General features: G+C 44.3%; 1 protein-coding gene across 1 annotated transcript in view; it reads left to right on the top strand.

Moving 5' to 3' along the window:
* schip1 (schwannomin interacting protein 1) overlaps positions 1-19,008 on the top strand; it is a 231,447-nt gene that overhangs the window by 183,115 nt on the left and 29,324 nt on the right. The window contains exon 9 of the mRNA XM_026191808.2: positions 8,867-9,643. Within this exon, the coding sequence (XP_026047593.1) occupies positions 8,867-9,643 (777 nt within the window). The remainder of the gene's footprint in view (positions 1-8,866; positions 9,644-19,008) is intronic.

Genomic DNA, 19,008 nt, shown 5'->3' on the forward strand with positions numbered 1-19,008 from the left:
TGGCCACCCATTCTATTTAGAACAGCGGGTCAGTCGGCCAGTTACGGATCCAACCTCTATTGTTGCCACCTGACATCTCTATTCATCATCACACAGTCTGCATCCTGCCGCTGCTGTCTCAAGGCACAAACTGCTTTGTGTGGTACTTTGTGTGCATGTTGCAGGAAATGTGGCAAAAAGATGTATGTACTCAGAGGCTTTTGATGTATTAAAATGAATAACGGTGTAAATAACTCGTCCTTTAATGACTTGGGGTGTATTAGAACTGCACGGGAGAGTTTAACGCTTCATTGTGATGTAGCATGTATGGAATACATGTTATTTTATTATCTGCTCCTTTTGTTGCCTGCCTAATACATTTTGTAATTTAGGTTCTGTAAAGAAAAAATAATATTATTATATAACTTTTACAATAATGTGATGCTTATATTTTGAATGATCAGATTTAGCGTGTACTGGAGATATTCTGGTCTTGTTGTTTTCTTTTGTTAATAGGTTTTTAACTGATTTTCCAGACAATTTAGTCTGAAACGCTTTTTATTTATATTGCAGAATTGAACTGTAATTTGAATAGGAGTATGCCTCAAAAGTAACACATCACATCAGTGTTTTGTAATTTATTATGTATTTTTTATTACATTTGACACAATATTTAGGTTTATATTGAAATTTGTGTCCAGTGTTGAATTAAAGTTCATTTTTGGGGGGGATAAGATGGATAAAAGGAGACAGGAGAGTAGAGAGACGGGGATGACATACAGGAATTGGTCTGGGATGGATTCAAATCAAGCTCCTTTAAGCTTAAAGGCTGCCCAGTCATCGTATTACAGCAGCTGCTCGTGGAGTTATTTTAACACTTTTTCAAACATGTTCAAATTTAGTAATAAAATATTTCAGGCTTTGCAGGGGTTCCTTCTTTAACTTCAAAACCATTTTAAAAACAATGTGAGCAGTGCCCAGTAGACTTCTGGCGGGTGTGCCCACCAAAGGTCTGCTCACCTGCTGGTTAAGGTTTGAGTTAGGCTTGCAGTGTATGTCATTATATGTCTGCCCGTGCCTTGTTAAGTGATAACCTATAATTTAGTGTCTCGAAAATAGTGCGTCATTGTCCAGCTGTTATGATGTTGGGGTATGGGCAGCTTCCACGAATCCACCCAACTACATACGAGTGTTGCACATTGTTTCCTTCCTCCTGCAGTTGACAAACAGACTCATCGCTGCTGGTGTGACCAAAAAATTGAATTTGAGTGTAATGAGATCTCTAACAAGTTGAGCTAATTTTATAAACTCACTCAAATGACGCCAACACCAAAGAACATTTTACTTTGGATGTGTTAATAGACACTCTTAGGGAGCTGCAGCAGTTTGGAAATATTGAAGTCTTAAACATTTACAATTTTTGCTGTGTTCTTGCATGTTTGATTATATTCTCCCACGTGACTTTGCTCATATTTGTTCATTTATTTGTGATGCACAGTCACTATTCATAGAGCTATAGTTATTTATAACATTTCCTGTTTTTTCATTGTTATCATTTTATACTGCTATGCAGTTTCTGTGTAAATGTCACAACTTATTCCCTGTGACAGAGAGCAGTGTGTTTTGAAGAGAAGCTGTGCAATGATAATGGCCTTGCTAGATGTGTTTTACTGAAGACTGCTTACACTTACTTGCTTCAAGTTGCCTTTGTTTTCAACAGTTTCCACTAGCAACCTAAGCTGAGCTGCTAATGTTTTTATATAGTTACAGTTTTGAGGAGGAGGTAACAACATAGCCCGAAGTATGGGTAGAAATCTGCATATGTACTCACCGTAGTAAAGAGCACAACTTCTTGACACAAAAGCTTTAAGTGGGTAGTAGAAGTGTGGACAGGGTATGAGGGAAGTGTAAAGATTTCATGACAGCCAGGATTGTGTCTTCTTCACCTAAAAAAGACATGACACTGTGAAAGAACTGTGTGTTGAGTGTCTGGCCTCTTTTTGCCCCGTGTTACTCATAACCAGGCAGGACATTTCCCATCTGCAGGTTGTACCACAGTCATGTTTCTGATGCTTCATTTTCTGTCAGCTGGCTCAGTCAGAGTTTGATTTCAGGGTGAACTCCCTTTCTCAGTCCCCGAAAAGAAGGAAGTGAGAGGGAGAAGAGAGAATCCTCCAAGGTCACTTTTGGTGTCTCTCCACTGGAGTCAGTGAGTTCCTGACAAGCCAGAGACAGGTTCAATTTCTCGCTGACTGTCAGGAGCTCCCTGTTTTTTAAATGCCTGTGAGACAGATATAAGCAGAGGAAGATGTTGCCTGACTTTTCAGTATTATCTGAGGGGCATTCTTTTCTCCAGCCTTATCTCTCTGTCAGTAATGGGCCTTCTGTGATTCCTGCCAGATATCTGCTACGGATGGACTGGTAGGCTGGCAGATAGAGCAAAGCTTTCCCAGATACTGTAGATCTAGAATGGGCTGTTTTTCCACGTGTTCCTGCCCCTCGGTGATTGGTAAAGCCGGGTGACCGGCAGTTTGACAGGCACCGCACCTCTGCTTCTTAGTAAAGTAGAGGAGGGAAAAACAAGAGTGGGAGGAATGAATGATCTGAGGCGATGGAAGTGTTGCATGGTGAACTATCTTTGACCACCCCCTCAATCAAAAGTACAGAAAAAAAGGCATCTTTTTTTTGCCAGGTGTGATGAGGACATGCATCACAGAGCTTTGATGTGACAGATCATGGACGTCTTCATCTGGCCCTCCTGGCTCTGAGCTTGTTGCTGCTTTTATTGTTTTGTGGAACAACCCACTGAAGGGTAGGATGCCATGTCAAAACTGTTTTTAGAGTCTTTGACGCTAAAGAGGAATGGAAACTTCAAAGACAGCAAACTGTGTGTGCCTGCGTGAGTGCAAGAGTGACCTAAACAATGCTGCCCTCCTGTTGACAAATTAATGATAAATTAATTGCCTGGTGAGCATGTGAACTTACAGTCTTCAAATTCTCTACAGGATAACCCCAACCCCCCCAAAGCAGTTTATCCGCCTTACAGGCTCTGAGTTAACTCTACAACTCTTCATTTTACTTGACTATGACCGATTAATGTTTGGGGAATTAGGGAGGAAATGCAGAGGGGTGGAGTGGAAGGGCTGATAAGAGAGTTGAAAGCAGCAGTGGGGAATGGAGTGGTACCAATAGGCAGGACTCCTGCTGTCTCCTCTTTAGGGAGATCCCTACTAGTGCTGTCCCTACTGCAGTGTAAGGACAGGCTCAGCCAGGGGTCTTTGAAGTACTGCTCTCTTATTATATGGATGAACTCCTTTGTGCTACTATTATATATGCAACGCACCATATCGGAAGACAGCTCCCATCCTTCAAAAAAAACTACAAATCTCTGCAGAGCCCAGCCGGCCGTGCAGAAAGGCTAAAGCTGTGAGGGACTGAGAGATTCTCAACATCATTGCTGTAGTGCTTTTATATTTTCAGATGTTTGGCTTACCACTCGAGAGACACAGAACAGCCTCTAATCAAAACACTCATTATAAAAAAGCTTTGGACTGCATTTTACTCCTGCGGTGGTTGAGATTGGGTTATCATTGACATTTAGCTTGATCTCGATTTCGTGCTATGTAAATTACCAGCTGCTGCAAGAAGAAACAGAATGCAACATGGAGATATCATGCCAAGTTGGTGTTAACCCCTCTTCAGCTCTGACACCGCAGCTGACATCTGTGTGTGTGTGTGTGTGTGTGTGTGTGTGTGTGTGTGTGTGTGTGTGTGTGTGTGTGTGTGTGTGTGTGTGTGTGTGTGTGTGTGTGTGTGTGTGTGTGTGTGACAACTCATTTGACTGGTTTAGTGACTTCATACATACCGTCCCTACGAAGGAAAAAAGTAAATCAATTAAAATAAAATAAACATTAATACAGATTAATACATGCCAAAAAAGAAGTGAGCATCTGCTGCAATCACAGTGGAAAGTTGTCTTACATCCATCTGACTGATGTCGTTAATTATATGATTTAGTGCAATTTAGAGTTGTAAGTAACAATTATTTTCATTACTGATGATTTTTTTCTTGAAAATGTGATTGCCCAGGAAAATAGAGCTGCCACTGATTTTTTTCTTTGTCTATCCAACAGCCCAAAACACATTCAATGCCTTAATTCTTCATGGCATATATTCAACAAGGTGCTGGAAACATTCTTCTGAGATTTTGGTCCATATTGGCACGACAACTTCACACAGTTGCTGCAAATTTATTGGCTCTACATCCATGACGTGACTCTCGCATTCCACCACATCCTAAAGGTGCTCTACTGGACTGAGATCCAGTGACTGTGGAGACCATTTGAGTGCAGTGAACTTCATTTCATGTCCAAGAAACCAGTTTAAGATGGCACGTTATCCTGCTGATACTTAGGAGCCCAAGATGTGCCAAGGAAACATTCCCCGCACCATTTCATCACCATTAGCAGCCCGAACCGTTGATACAAAGCGGGATGGATCAACGCTTCCATGTTGTTTAAGCCAAATTCTGACCTAACCATCTACATGCTGCAGTGCAGAGTCTCATCAGACCAGGCAACATTTTTCCAATCTTCAACTGTCCAATTTTGTTGAGCCGATATGAATCAAAGCTTCAGTTTCCTGTTCTTAACTGAGAGGTGTTGGACTCGGTGTGGTCTTCTGCTGCCCATCTGCTTCAAAGTTGCACATCTGTGTTCGAGGATGCTCTCCTGCATACCTTGCTTGTAACGAATGGTTGAGTTGCTGTTGCCTTCATATCACATCTTCTCTGACCTCTGACCCCAATAAAAGAACTGCCATTCACTGAATATTTTCTCTTGTTTGGAAAAGCTGTATAGATGTGAGCATACCTGAGGATTCCCGTAGTGCAGCATAGCCATATGCAATCAAGTGTTTGGTAGTCAACTTGCACTTTTGTGCTGTAGCTGAATAAGTATTTATTTTTACAGTAAAAGTGCTGTTATTACAGTGTGTTTTGACTTTGCTTATACCTTTAATGGCCTTTTAAACACGTTTTGCGTGGCTCTCTGGCTGTGGGGCTATGCAGACTTTAGTGTAAATCACCTGAATACTCCCCTGTGTGGCATGATCTCAACACAAACTGAATGTTATAACCTTCACGAGGTTGGATTTATTGCCGGGCTGTTGCATTGGATTGCACTAGGTGTACCATTAAAATGGTAATTCAGTGTAAGATGAAAATGACAGTCTTTGCTGTAAATGTTTGAAGCCAAATAGAAGATGTAACAACAGGGTGTGGGGGGTGTTCTTGATATCCTTGAGTTTTATAAGGGCTCTAAAACAAGTCTGAAACTATTCTATATTCACAACACCAGAAGTATGTTTAATAATTCACCTAGATAGTTTCCTCCTTTTTATATCTCTCCATCTCGCTCACTCTCTTTCTTACGACCATTTGCAAGGTCAGTGGGTGCAGAAGGTTGGGCTTTAGTTGTGTTTTTCCGTCGTCACTCCTCAGAGTGGCAGGCTGCGACAGACTTAAATAGGGAGGGAGAGAGAGAGAGTCTCCACAAATATAAGATCTGTGTCTGTCGGGGAGCAGCGGCATGCTTGTAGTGCGCTTAGTTTTTAAGTCTTGTTTCTGAGTAATAACTGGGCAATAAACGTTGTGTGGAATTTCTATAACGTGCGCAAACCCACAGTGTAAGGGGACGCACTTTTACTCACAGGCTATTTATTTCCCGGCTGACGTGGGAGCGAGAGAGCGCTGGCTAAACTGTCGGCTGGGCATCTCTGCGCGCCGGGAAGAAGAGGAGAGAAAGCAGCGTTGACCTGCTGGGATTTAAAGACATCCGCGTTATTGTTTGTATTTTCTGTGAGGTCTCAGACTCCGGCTCTCTCCTCTGTGGGTAGACTACACACTCAGTTGCGATGACTGTACTGAATTATCCGCCGGCTGTCTGTAATTTCTCCAGCGAAACCAGCCCCACCGCCACCCGCCCTTAGAATAAAGCTGCTGTAAAGCGAGTCAGCACCGTCGCCGTTGTCTAACAGCTGGGATTTTACACTTTACCATGTCTTGAGACGTGGAAGGGAAGCTGCAAAGATGATGACAGTGAGTATGGATTCGTTTAAATGACAGTGATGTTGCATCGAGACTACTTTTAGCTCATCTCCCGGCTTCGGCTTTAATTTTGACCGATAATGGTGGTACTGAGTAGGGGTCAGCTTGGTCACAGTAGCGGGTGACATCCGCGGTGTGATTGTGTGATATCTGGGCGTTTCTGTCACCGCTGTTGCCGGGGGCATCGGGTTCCTCCTGGGACTTTTTTGGGAACATTACATCATTTGAGTAGCCTATGAATGACTGTGCAAATTGAAGAAACACATGCGGGTTGCCTTTATTTATTTATTTCTTATGACGTGAGTGCTGTCTTGTTCCAGTCGGTGTTTCTGTTTCAATAAATATGTTGCCAGATGTAATCGTGCGGCTGCCACGCGTGGAGAAATGTCACTTGGTCTGAGCTCGACGCACGCAAAAGACTGGGCGTATGCGATGATGCCCCTTTGGAAACGACCGACAGAGTTGTGAGAGTAGTCTTTGGCATAAATTAAAAGGCCAGCCCCCACACCCACCCCGAACACCCAAACGCCCGCCCGGCTGCTGCGGGGTGGAGGGGAATAGGTGCAGCTGTCAATTTGCATGTATTCCCGTATTTTGTTGGCCGAATCCAGCCTATAGTCTGCCTGCGCTCGCTTAATCCCACGGCGGATCAGCTTTAGCAGCCCCAGTCTGCCCTCATACAGCGCCTTCCGCCTCTTTCTCTATTCTATTTTCTCTAAATACTTTACATGATTAAATTATTTTTAATCGGGCTCTCGTGACCGTCGTGTATCGACGCGTTAACGCGCAGACACCCGGCGGTGTTTGGAGGCTACAGGAAATGAGAATTAACACTTGAAGAAAAGGATTGGTGACCGAGATTTTGAAACGCGATCGTAGCTTGGATATAGGCTACTCTGCTTCTGCTTAGCGGTCTTTCCACGCTGGGGAGGAAAGCCCACCCAGTTCCTAAATCTATTTCTTTACTTATAAAGGGTGGCGAAACCAAAATGAAAGCCTGGTGAGGCTTTTCATGAGCAAGCCGGTAAGGTTGTTGTCTTCTGTAAGCTCCTGATAAACTGATCACGAATCCGAACAGCCTTGCTACATTTCCAAGCCTAAATGTTACACTGTGTTTTACAATCTCATAACAGTGACGGATGGCGCACTGGGCTGCTAAAAACGGCTCTAATCAATTACTATAGCATTAGCCCACAAGAGCGCAGGTATAGTGTCGTGCGCCCTTAAGTCCTCCCCCTTCATTTGTAAACACAAAGAAGCTCCTGGAGCTTTTCATGCCAGGAAACTGATTATGGGATGTTACATGTTGTTACTGTCTGGGAAATGAAACTAATGAGACGTTCTTGTGCTGAACTTGTTCATCACGCAGGGAATTAATACTAAATTTGCTCTCCTTCCAGTCAAACTGAAGGTCTCAACACCTCAGTGGCTATGCACTACACAACCAAAGTTTTCTTTCATAACATTGCTCTAACTAGGTAAGAACCACCTGCTGTGCTTCATGACAAAAATCTTATATTTTGTGTCCCCACTCCTGTATCTGGTGCAGACAGCATCCCTGCAGCAGCTCCTCTCCTATTCTCTTTGACCTGTTAGTATTTCACGCAGAAATGCAACGTCCTCAGCGGAGGGAGGCTTTATTTTTCTACACCACATCAGCACTTTTTATATCTAGTCTCTAAGATGCTGAGTCACATTCCCCCCCCCCCCCAGTGTAGATATTTTCTGCATGGTGTTGTGATGCCTGGTGTCTGCACAGGTGTGATCCAGTGGCCATGTCTCAAGAAAGCTTTTTGTCATTAAGATAATACTGTGTTAACATTTCTCTCTCATTTGTCTTCTGCAAGAGGCAAAACTACTGCAAGTCCTTGTGGTCTAAACCAGTAATCAGCAATCTTCATAATTAATTTCAGCTCATAATGCGGTCGCGTAGGAATGTGTCGTTAATTTCTCTTTGCCCTGGGAGAGATTTTGGTGCGCTTTGCTTTTCATTATGCTTTAAAAGTGTTGAGGCTCCATGATAATGTGCTCCTTTAGAGACAAGACTAACTCTGTGAGAGAAGGCTCAGGTCAAGTTGAGATTTGTGGACGGCTGTAAACACCGTCGACGTTTTCATTAGCTGGGAACTAATCAGTCAGGTGGAGATTGGGGCGCTGCGGGAGCATCGCAGTCAAGGTTAGAGATCCGCTCCAGACTCATCTGTTCGTGTCACAGTTTGGTGTGTTGTGTACTGACATGTCGTTGTCACTCACTCTCAGCTCCTCACTGTTTTGTCCCTGTGGAGCTTAGCAGACGTAGGAGGGAATGGCAGCATTTATTATTCTGACATCTCTGGCCGCACAGACTCTGCCTTCGCTGTGTCTATGTGTGTCAAGCCATTAACGCATACACATTTAACAATGTACAGGAATGTAAAAGGAATGGGATTATCTGTTAGGCAAACAAGCAAGAGTAGGAGAGTCCAGAGCACTGCGAATTTAAGGCGAGAGGAAAACAAGTACAAAAGAGACAGTGACTGCAAAATGTTGTGCAGAAAGGAAGTTCCCTGCAGGACAGGAAGTTTTTGTGGTTGCCCGACTCAAACCACAATACCCGTGTGACTAATCTAAGTCTACACACTTCCCTAAATTCTTTTTGACGCCTCCTTTTTTTTTTTATGTCATTTCACTGATTCTGTCAGACCAACAACATGGCCCATGTTCCCTGTACCACATTTTTCTTTAGGGTACTGTCTCCCCAGTCCTAAATCTCTTTCTCTGTCTCTTCTTTTTTCATTACAGGATTATAGGGAGGATGGCATGGACCTGGGGAGTGACGCATCCAGTCGCTCCAGCTCAGAGTCCAACTCCAACAAGGTCACACCTTGCTCCCCTTCTCTTGACCTGGCTACTTTAGAGGACTACAAATCCTCCCCCTCTCTGGACCTGGTTACCTTAGAGGACTATGAGGAAGATGAGGACTACCAAGAGTATAAGAAGAAGGTGATAGAAGAGTGGGAGAGTGAGTATGGAGAGGACTATACCTCTCCACAGCCCTCTGGTGAGGGGGACGGCAGAGAAGGCATTGTGAGTGCTGACAGTGCTGGTGAAGGCTACAGGAAGACAGTGAACAGTCGCAGCCTTGCTGAAGAATTCCAGGATGTCAAGACCATCCCGCCCTTACCGGCCCCCAGTGGACGCACCGCCACGTCATCCGCAGCCGTCCCCGATGAACTGAAGCAAAACGGCAATCTGATTTTGCCTAGGAACAACCAGCCCCAATCTCCTGGCACACCGCAGGCAGGCACGGGGACTCCTAAGTCCAGCCACCGGAGCACCAGTCAAGGCAGGGGGAGTCGCAGCAGTGGCGGAGGCAGCGGTGGAGGAGGAGGAAGTGTGGGGACTGTGGGGATAATGCGAGGATACAGAGAAGAGGAAGGGGTAGAAGAAGAGCCTCTGCCCACCATGGACTGGGCAGCCCTGGAGAGACACCTGGCTGGGCTGCAGTGCAGAGAGCAGGAGAACCATAACCTCAACCAAAACCAGAACCACAACATGGGCAAGACCAACTACACCTCAGTGAGTGTGCAAGGATTTTTCTTTTTTGTATGTTATTTTTGGGAGTTGAGATTTTGTCCTCTTTTATCTATGTGTGTCAGAGGTCATCAAACATAGCGCACCGATGGGCAGCTGTAATCCAGCAGTTATCTGTGTCAGACGGACCCAGGAAACATGAGGTCAGGTTAGCTGGAGGAAGGTCGAGAGATTAGTCAGCTAATGTAGCGCTAAGCTATGTGGCCCAGCTCCTATCCATTATGGAAGTCTGTACAGCTGGAAGGAAATGAAGTGGGGCAGCAAAGCAACAGGGTTTCAGTTCATCTTACTTCAGATTCAACTGGATGTCCAAGAAGTACACAGATTTAGCTGAGACAACTTTAAAACTATAGATCTACGACTAAGAGTTCATACTGATGAGTCCTGACAGCATTGTAACAACGATTTGTTGCTGACCTTAGAGAGTTACGTCTGTCTAACCTAATTTCTACAAGTTCTAAAAAAAAAAACCAGTTGTGGCCATGTAGTGTTTCTACCAGAAGAGGTCAGTGTTGCGTTGACATTAAGCAGAGAGGTGCCGTAGGCCTTTCATGCCTCACCAGCAGCACCAGCAGGAGAGGCTGTCATGATTCACTTACTAATTTATTGCATTACTCAGTTTAAATCACAGTCTCAGCCAGAGCTTCATGGTTTGTTGTCAGTTTATGGGTCCAAAAGGGTGTAACTTTAAAATATTTAGGGTGGGAGTGGGAAAAAATTGTTTAGAGCTGCTAGAGCTCCATCGCCAGTTGTCACAGAGTAAAACTAAGTGAGGGCAAATGAAAAGGCTGGATTGGTGTTCTCTATTGATGTGCAAGCACCAAGGCATTTTCCCCCGATGCTCACACATAATGGCTGCAACCTAGTGCTATTGTGAGTGTGTCGTGTGTGTTGTGCGTCTTTGTTTGTCTCTCCTGGAGGCCCTCTCTGTCTCCCTGAGGCATGTCAGGAATGCAGCGGGAGAAGTGGGGGATGAGCGGAAGGAAAGAGGGAATAAAAGGACAGGAGGAGGACCGGGCAGTTCAGGGCCACATTTGTGTCAATGTTCATTACCTGCTGTCCAGCTTAAAGTGGAAGATCACCTCCTTAGAATGGGAAAAATCTGCTCCCTCTCTCTCCCTGTCTCTCGATCCCCTCAGGCAGTGGGCTGTGATATAATTGACCCGGGTGGAGGAAAATCTCTCAAAAGAGGGCCTCTGTGTCCACATGTAGCTACTACTTTCTCCATGCAGCTGCACAAGCACATGAAATCATGCATATGCTCCTCAGACATTTTGATCTTTGCTTGTGCCTTAGATATGAGTGCATCGAGGCTCGGAGTAGTAGATAAGAGATCAAGTGGTCTTGATGATGATAGTGACACAACATCCAACTATCTCTCCAGGAAAAGCCTGAGAAAAACCGGGCCTCAGATTTCAGTGCTCTAGATAAGAAATTGGAATTAGTGTTGTAATCCCACCAGAGCAGGGAGCAGAAGTGAAACACTGGAAAAGGCAGGAGATATAAAATAATATATCCTGGACAATCCCACTCTGCTTTTGCTATTTCTGCAGAACTATACCCATCAGATTTGACCACATTCATTAAAAACTAATAATAATTTGATGGTTTGGTTCCTTTAATCTTTCATTGTATCTCCAAGCTTCCATATACAGTAAAGGCCAGACTCTGTTAGCAAGCAAAAAAAAGGAGTCAAGTGCAAATTTGACACTCCCAAAAGATATCTTCGGTTTATTTCTGTGTCTGGGGTTGTTCAGATCTCTTAATTCTGAAACCTGCTGGTCTTGGCCAACACTCGGAAGAACAGAGAGACTGGTGCTTTTAAAATGTTGTTAAATATTTAGTCGTTCTGTCAAGCAGAACCCACCAGTGAACCAGTGCATCAGCTGGTGCACACAGGGGTGGGTCTGTCTGGTATGTCGCTGGAGGTCCAGTGGGATGGAGATATTCATGCTTCACTTGAGCTTCAAAAGCATCTAAGCCTTCAGAAAAAGACTGGGACGCAGTAAAGTCCACAACTAATAATCTGTAGCGGTCACTTTGTGTCTGAAGACTGGGTTAGTTAATGTGCTGTAGTAACAGAACTGAGTTTTGCTTCTATATATGTAAAGAAATGCGGAAAACATTCAAGTGTCAGTAAAATCAATGGTGCACTGAGTGCACCAGACTGGACACATAGAAGGCTTTTCTGCAAATTTATCCTGCTCAGTTCTCAGTGTCTTTGCTTTTCTGGTAGAAAATTACAGCTGAATAGTTGTATTAGCTACTACTAAGCTGTAGATTTATGGAAAATGTGATGGCTGCACTGTGTTCTATGCCATGAAAAGCTACAGTTATTGAGCACGTTGTTTTATTTCCACTTTATTTTGTATTAAGTCTTGTTGTTGCAGGTGTGTTTACTTAGGGTGTGGCTTTTGGCTCCTGTAATCTCAGCGTCTGCCTTTGGGCTACAGGCGTGGCGTCCGGAGAATTCATGGTGATGAGGGGCCCGGTGGATTTTTCAAAAGTTGTTTCTAATTAAATCTGGAGGCACGTGGCAAAGAGGGCTCCGCAGGGACCTCAAGTACACTGGGGGTAAATTACCTCTAACCCTGCATTTAGCTCTGCACTCCTGAAAGGTGAATGATAACATTAGTCTTCCTATCCGGACTTGAGGTTAAAAAAGCAGAAATGGGCTCGGGCTACATGTATGGTTATCCGCATGCAGAAATTTGCCTGTGTGTTTTCTGAGGTACGTGCTGGAGAAGTATTAAATCTGTGTCTACAGGCTAGTTCTTTTTCAATCTCAGAGTGCACACACCCAGACTTACTCACACAATTTGAAAACACCCCACGGGCAAACTGGCAAAAAAGAAAAAAATATAGGACCTGTGCTGAGACCTGCACAAGCTTAAAAGTGCGAGCATGCTCTCTCTCTTTCTCTCTCACACACACACACGCACACACACACACACACACACACACACACACCGTCATGATAAGGCTGAGGCATTTACTTCATATGTTTCACAGCATTTTGTCAACTCAAATGGTAAAATGGTAAATGGCCTGTATTTGTATAGCGCTTTACTAGTCCCTAAGGACCCCAAAGCGCTTTACATATCCAGTCATCCACCCATTCACACACACATTCACACACTGGTGATGGCAAGCTACATTGTAGCCACAGCCACCCTGGGGAGCACTGACAGAGGCGAGGCTGCCGGACACTGGCGCCACCGGGCCCTCTGACCACCACCAGTAGGCAACGGGTGAAGTGTCTTGCCCAAGGACACAACAACCGAGACTGTCGAACCGGCAACCTTCCGATTACAAGGCGAACTCCCAACTCTTGAGCCACGATCGCCCCAAACTCAAGGAAAACCAGTCTATGTTTTACTTTAGCAACATCCTGATTTGAATACTTGACACTGAGTTTGGAAAGCTGTAACAGAAAGCTGTTTTTGGAATCTCTCTCCCCTAACCCTCAGCCTGCCATGCCCCCCCCCTCCCCTCCCCCCCATATTACTGTAGGGTCTTTGCCTTACAACATAAAGCACTTTGAGGTAACTGCTGTTGTGATGTTGCACTATATAATTAAAATTGAATTGAACTTAATAATATGTCCCGTGAATGTGCTCCATCCTTGTGTAAATTCCCAAGAAAATTGCTACAGTTCGCTTCTAAATCGTTGATAACGTAATCATAAATGGCTCATTACTGCATAACTATCAGTATGTGTGAGATTACATATTGCCAACAGTTATCTTAGGACAGATGTGATGATTCACCTTTGCTCCTCCCCAGCTGTCAGAAGAAGTAATAGGGTGATGAACAGAACCTTGTATCGCAAGTGTCGCTCAGGCACACCATATAAAGAGTAAAAAGGCCACAAGCCAGATGAAACTGTACAACTGTGGAGTGCTTTGCCCCAGAAAAGCACTCAAGGGCCGTGGAAAATAAAAGAATGTGGAGGAATCAGAGAGAGGTTAGAGAAAAGAGCAAAGAAAGAGATCGCTTTCTCTTTTTCTCTTTTTGCACTCTGTGTTTATGTACAAGTTCAGCAGTTGAACCATTCGCCAGCCTCCACTAACAACTTAACGACTACCTTCACCCACAACTCAGACTGTGCCACGTATAGAGGGAGAGAGGCGGCGGGTAAAAGACTAAAGAAATTGCAGGGTTTGGGAAGTCACGAGCACATTTATAAAGGCTATAAATAGGTACAAACAATCTGTATAAAGAGGTTGCACTAGAGTTACGTCTTGAATGGGGGAAACAAATCGGTGAGGCCTGAAATGAGCGATAGCTGTAATAAGCAAGAACCTGTCAAAGTGAACAGGAGCTCATAGGACGTGCATAAGTCCAGAATTGTGGTTTGAATAAAAATGGAGGCAGCCCAAATAGGAAAGGATAAAAAATGGTTAATATGTAAATGAGTTGGAGGAAACTTTAGAGATTGGGGGCATGGCTCTAACCAGGTGTAGAGAACTCGTGGTGGAGCACTAGTGTCTGGTTCAGCCTCCATGGCTTAACACTGCTCCAGCACTGTGTTTGAGTGTGTGTCCATGTGCAGATACCCGCTGAAACATGCCCAACCCTCCACACACCAAAGCTCGTACACACACTCACTCATTATACAACTCACTGCACTGTCTGTGCTTTAAAGTAAAGCAGTCTTCTGTCTCCTGTCAGTCCACACATGCACAAACTCAGCTCACTAAATCATATCAAAGGATATATTTGTATTCTCATAGTATCCTGAAAGTCTGCCAGTGCTGGCAGATGCTTTTTTTTTTTCCTTTTTTCTTTTTTTTTTTTCCGTGGAATATTTTTCATCTCAGCTTAACCTTGGATTCCTCACAGCAAGTCGGGCATTTAACTCAGGTAAAGAAGAATGTGATCAGTTTGTAAAAGTGTGCTCTGTTTCCAGCTTCTCAGACTTTTCCGTGTTTATACATTGTGATGTGGAAACAAATCTTTCATGCACAAAGTTGAATGAGTTGTTTGGAAAGCAGCTTTAAGTGTATTTATAACTGAGTGCACGACATACTTCTGCTGGGAGATGTTGTTTTTTGACTTTGTGCGTTGCTCAAAAAGTTCAATATTTTGAGTATAGAACCAGAACAGAACCAGATGCACATCCATAGATCTCATTTTCCTTTGAATGAAGTTGTGACCCTTTAACAAAGAGCAGGTTCATGCTGCCTTCTTTGTTGCCCCTTTTTTTTGGTCAAAACACAATGTGCTGCACACGTGTGTTTGAATTCTGTTTTAAATAAGCAAATGTTTGCACCATACAGCTGCTTTGAATGAAGGGGCAGAGAAAGTTTTGTGAGACACAAAGCCCTGCTAAAAGAACTAGCCACGACAAAAAGCCAGGCAATCAAAAGCTTTATGTTGCCTCTGGATAACCACGTCTTCTGTCTGCTCTGTAAACACAGAATAAAAGACTGAGATAAAGTGCAGACGGTTAATGCATTTCACCTGTGTTATCAGTGGGCTGTTTCTTTTTCTTCTATTTTTTCCTGGTGAAAGAGGAAGGGAAGCTGACAGAAGCAAAACACAAGAATAAAGTACCTTAAATGGGTAAAAATCAGTGATTCACAAGAACAGTCAGTCAGTTAGCTCTAACACTAATGGTGATTCAGCTTGTTCATTCATCCTAATGTGCCTCTTGGCCGACTGTCTACTGAGTAGGCCCACACTGACCCCACACCCTCAAACATCCAACGACCGGTGAATAAGTGAAGTCAGTTTGACAGTTTAGTTAGTCTGGTATACCAAAATCAGATGTTTTGCTGCTTAGATTTATCTACCTGCAAAGTCTACGCACAAAGGCAACACAAACATCGGAGATAAACCACACGTTACTAAGTTCAAGTTTCTTAGACGGCATGCATGGGAGTGGTGCCTAAACTGCTCTTGTCTGGTGTCAAAGTACAGCTTAATGAGCTGCCTGATAACATCTCCACAGAACCAGTAAACTGACACAAAAACACCACCTATGTGTATTTATAACAATACTGTGATAGTACAGATGTGGCTAAACTGACAGAGACGGGCATCCCATCTGGGTACTTAAAGTGGAAGCACTACCAGTTTGGTTGATGATCCAGAGAGTGATGTCACCCAGGCGAGCAAGCAGGAACTAGACAGAGGCACCGCTGTGACTGGAGATAAATGGCACTTTTAGGTGGAAATTCACAGCCTACAGCTACACATTCCTCTGCCTCTTCTGTCTCACACTGATGAACTCACAAAAGCTCACGCGAGCACACCCTTCCACTGATTTACTCACTCGTGACTCACCACAGTGTGAGAAAGGTGGATAAAATGCAAAGTCAAAACCTCTCTTCAGCATGTGTTATATCCTATCCGGCATGGAAGTCAGCTTAGGCTCTGACTCGTTTTACTACACTGCTGCAAATCTTCACCTTCTCCCCTTTCCCTCGCCGTTTAAAACGTCCCCTGTCCTTCACTACTGTTCCCACTCCCATTCCAAGCTAATTGTTTTCTTCCTCTAGCTGTCAGGAGGCATTATAGCCTAATGTTTTCACACAGCCAAAGTAACAGCAGGACACCATTTCCCCCCTCCTTGCTTGGTTCCCCCTCTCCACCCTATATGAAAACTATCAAAGAGAGGCGCAGGCTGTGAGTGGCAGAGCGTGCTGTGGAGGAAATAGAGGTTTATGTAGCAGCGAGGAGATGGCCTCCAATGTCATAGCTTTGTGTCAGAATGCATACAACACAGCCACTTCAGAGCTGAGCCGAGTACACACATACACTACACACAGGCTGGCTGTATAAGTAAAAACAGGGCTGACGGAGATAAAAAAAACAAAAAAAAAACAAAACAAAACAAGGTTTGCTTTAAGAAAAGAGGGTGTTTTGCTCCCAGTAAAGGATTGAAAACTCCTATCCATCACCTATCCATCTCTGGTCAGAGATGGATGCACATATACAAAGAGACACGTAGTAGCCTGTGTTTCTGTGCATTTACATGGGTGGAGCTGAAACATGAAACACTGGTCTTCTCTGCTCCTAATTATAGAGCGTGTGCTTGGGTGTATGTGTGCATGTGTAAGAGGTAGAGATGTGGGCTGTAAACGAAGTCTAAAAATACGAAACGTGTTTATTCACGTCTGCAGAAAGAGGCAGATTTTAAAAAAGAGGTTTTCTGTCTCCATGGCTGTGTGTTATCTAAGCTGTTAGTCTGTTCATGTGAGAGACAGAGAAAGAGATATTGTGCCAGGCCATGCTGAGATCTTCATCTGTTGCTGGAGAGCACAGAACATTTTCATCCCTTCACATACCGACAGCAAAAAAAAACACATTTCATCAGATTAAGGGAGGGCTGCAGCTAATGACTGACCTGCTGATAATTTTCTAATGAAACACTTCATTGTGAAGGTTGTGAAGTTAAAACAAAGAACAAAAATAAAGTTTGAGCCTGTGGTGTCCCTAAAGCAAAAGATGACCTCTTTATAATGCTTTTTTTAATTGCTCCAACCAACAGTAAACATCATCAGCCAAGACAGAGGCAAGTAGAAAATCAGTAGCTAAAAGTGGGGGAAGGTTTGGACATTTATGCTTTTCCAGTGTACATTACAGCAGTGCAGTGGTTAGCGCTGTCACCTCACAGCCAGGACGTTCTTGGTTTCAGGATGGTTTTTCAAGGACATGCTCGTCAGGTAGACTCAAATTGGCAGTGGGTGTGAGTATGACAGTGTGTGGTTGTTTGTGTTTCTGTGATGGGCCAATGAGACATCCGGGGTGTATCCTGCTAGGATATTCACTCATTCAAACTCCAGAGTGACTGACTGACTGGAGAGATTCACAGAGAGCATGTTTACTTTGTAATTGGATTATGGCAAAGCTGGCTACAATAGATCTAGAGCAGGGGTGTCAAACATAAGGCCAGGAACACAAATTGGCGCTAGGCATCAGATGTGACTCCAATGTGGCCTCTCTCACCCCTGTAAGTGGTCTATCCTTCAAGCTCGGGTCCTCCACCAGAGGCCTGGGAGCTTGAGGGTCCTGCGCAGTGTCTTTGCTGTTCCCAGGACTGCGCTCTTCTGGACAGAAATCTCAGATGTTGTCCCTGGGATCTGCTGGAGCCACTTGCCTAGCTTGAGGGTCACTGCACCGAGCGCTCTGATTACCACTGGGACCACTGTTACCTTCACCCTCCACATCTTCTCGAGCTCTTCTCTGAGCCCTGGGTACTTCTCCAGCTTCTCATGTTCCTTCTTCCTGATGTTGCTGTCATTCAGTATCGCTACGTCTATCACTACGGCCGTCTTCCTCCGCTTGTCTACCACTACTGTGTCCGGTTGGTTAGTCGCCACCACATTGGGGCGACTGTGGCTCAGGGGGTTGGGAAGGGTATCTGTAACCGGAAGGTCGCTGGTTCGATCCCCGGGCTCTCTGTCCTGGTCGTTGTGTCCTTGGGCAAGACACTTTACCCTACTGGTGTTGGCCAGAGGGGCCGATGGCGCGATATGGCAGCCTCGCTTCTGTCAGTCTGCCCCAGGGCAGCTGTGGCTACAACTGTAGCTTGCCTCCACCAGTGTGTGAATGTGAGAGTGAATGAATAGTGGCATTGTAAAGCGCTTTGGGTGCCTTGAAAAGCGCTATATAAATCCAATCCATTATTATTATAATCAAAGTGGGCTGTATGTGGCCCACAATGTAAATGAGTTCATCACTGGTCTAGAGTGAGGTAGTCATCAATCAATAGGAATTAATCGAGCTAAATGGCTGAGACAATTATTTGCGGCTGTTTTCAGACGAGGGCGATCGTGGCTCAAGAGTTGGCAATTTGTCTTGTAATTGGAAGGTTGCCGGTTCGAGCCCCGGCTCGGACAATCTTGGTCACCAGTAGGTGAAGACACTTCACCTACCGGTGATGGCCAGAGGGGCCGATGGCACAATATGGCAGCCTCACTTCTGTCAGTCTGCCCCAGGGAAGCTATGGCTACAACAGTAGCTGCCTCCACCAGTGTGAGAATGAATGAATAGTGGAATTGTAAAGCGCTTTGTGGGTCTTGAAAAGTGCTATATAAATGCAATCCATTATTATTATTATTATTATTATTAAAATAATAGATTGGTCAGATGAGATGAAAAGATCTCCACAGGGAAACACTGGGAAACATTGTCCTCTAACACAACAACAACCCAAATCATAGTAACGATATGCTCTTAGTGAAGAACTACCTCCAGAAGACCAAACTGAACATTACTAACTAGTCTGGACTAGTTAGTAATGTTCAGTTTGGTCTGCCCCCCTCCCCCATATTTATTCTAGACTATTTTGCACACACCCTTAAGAGAGGGAGGTTAGAAAATCTGTTCTTTTCTGTGTT

The sequence above is a fragment of the Astatotilapia calliptera genome, chromosome 14 (assembly GCF_964374335.1).
Source record: "Astatotilapia calliptera chromosome 14, fAstCal68.1, whole genome shotgun sequence".
Lineage (NCBI taxonomy): Eukaryota > Metazoa > Chordata > Actinopteri > Cichliformes > Cichlidae > Astatotilapia > Astatotilapia calliptera.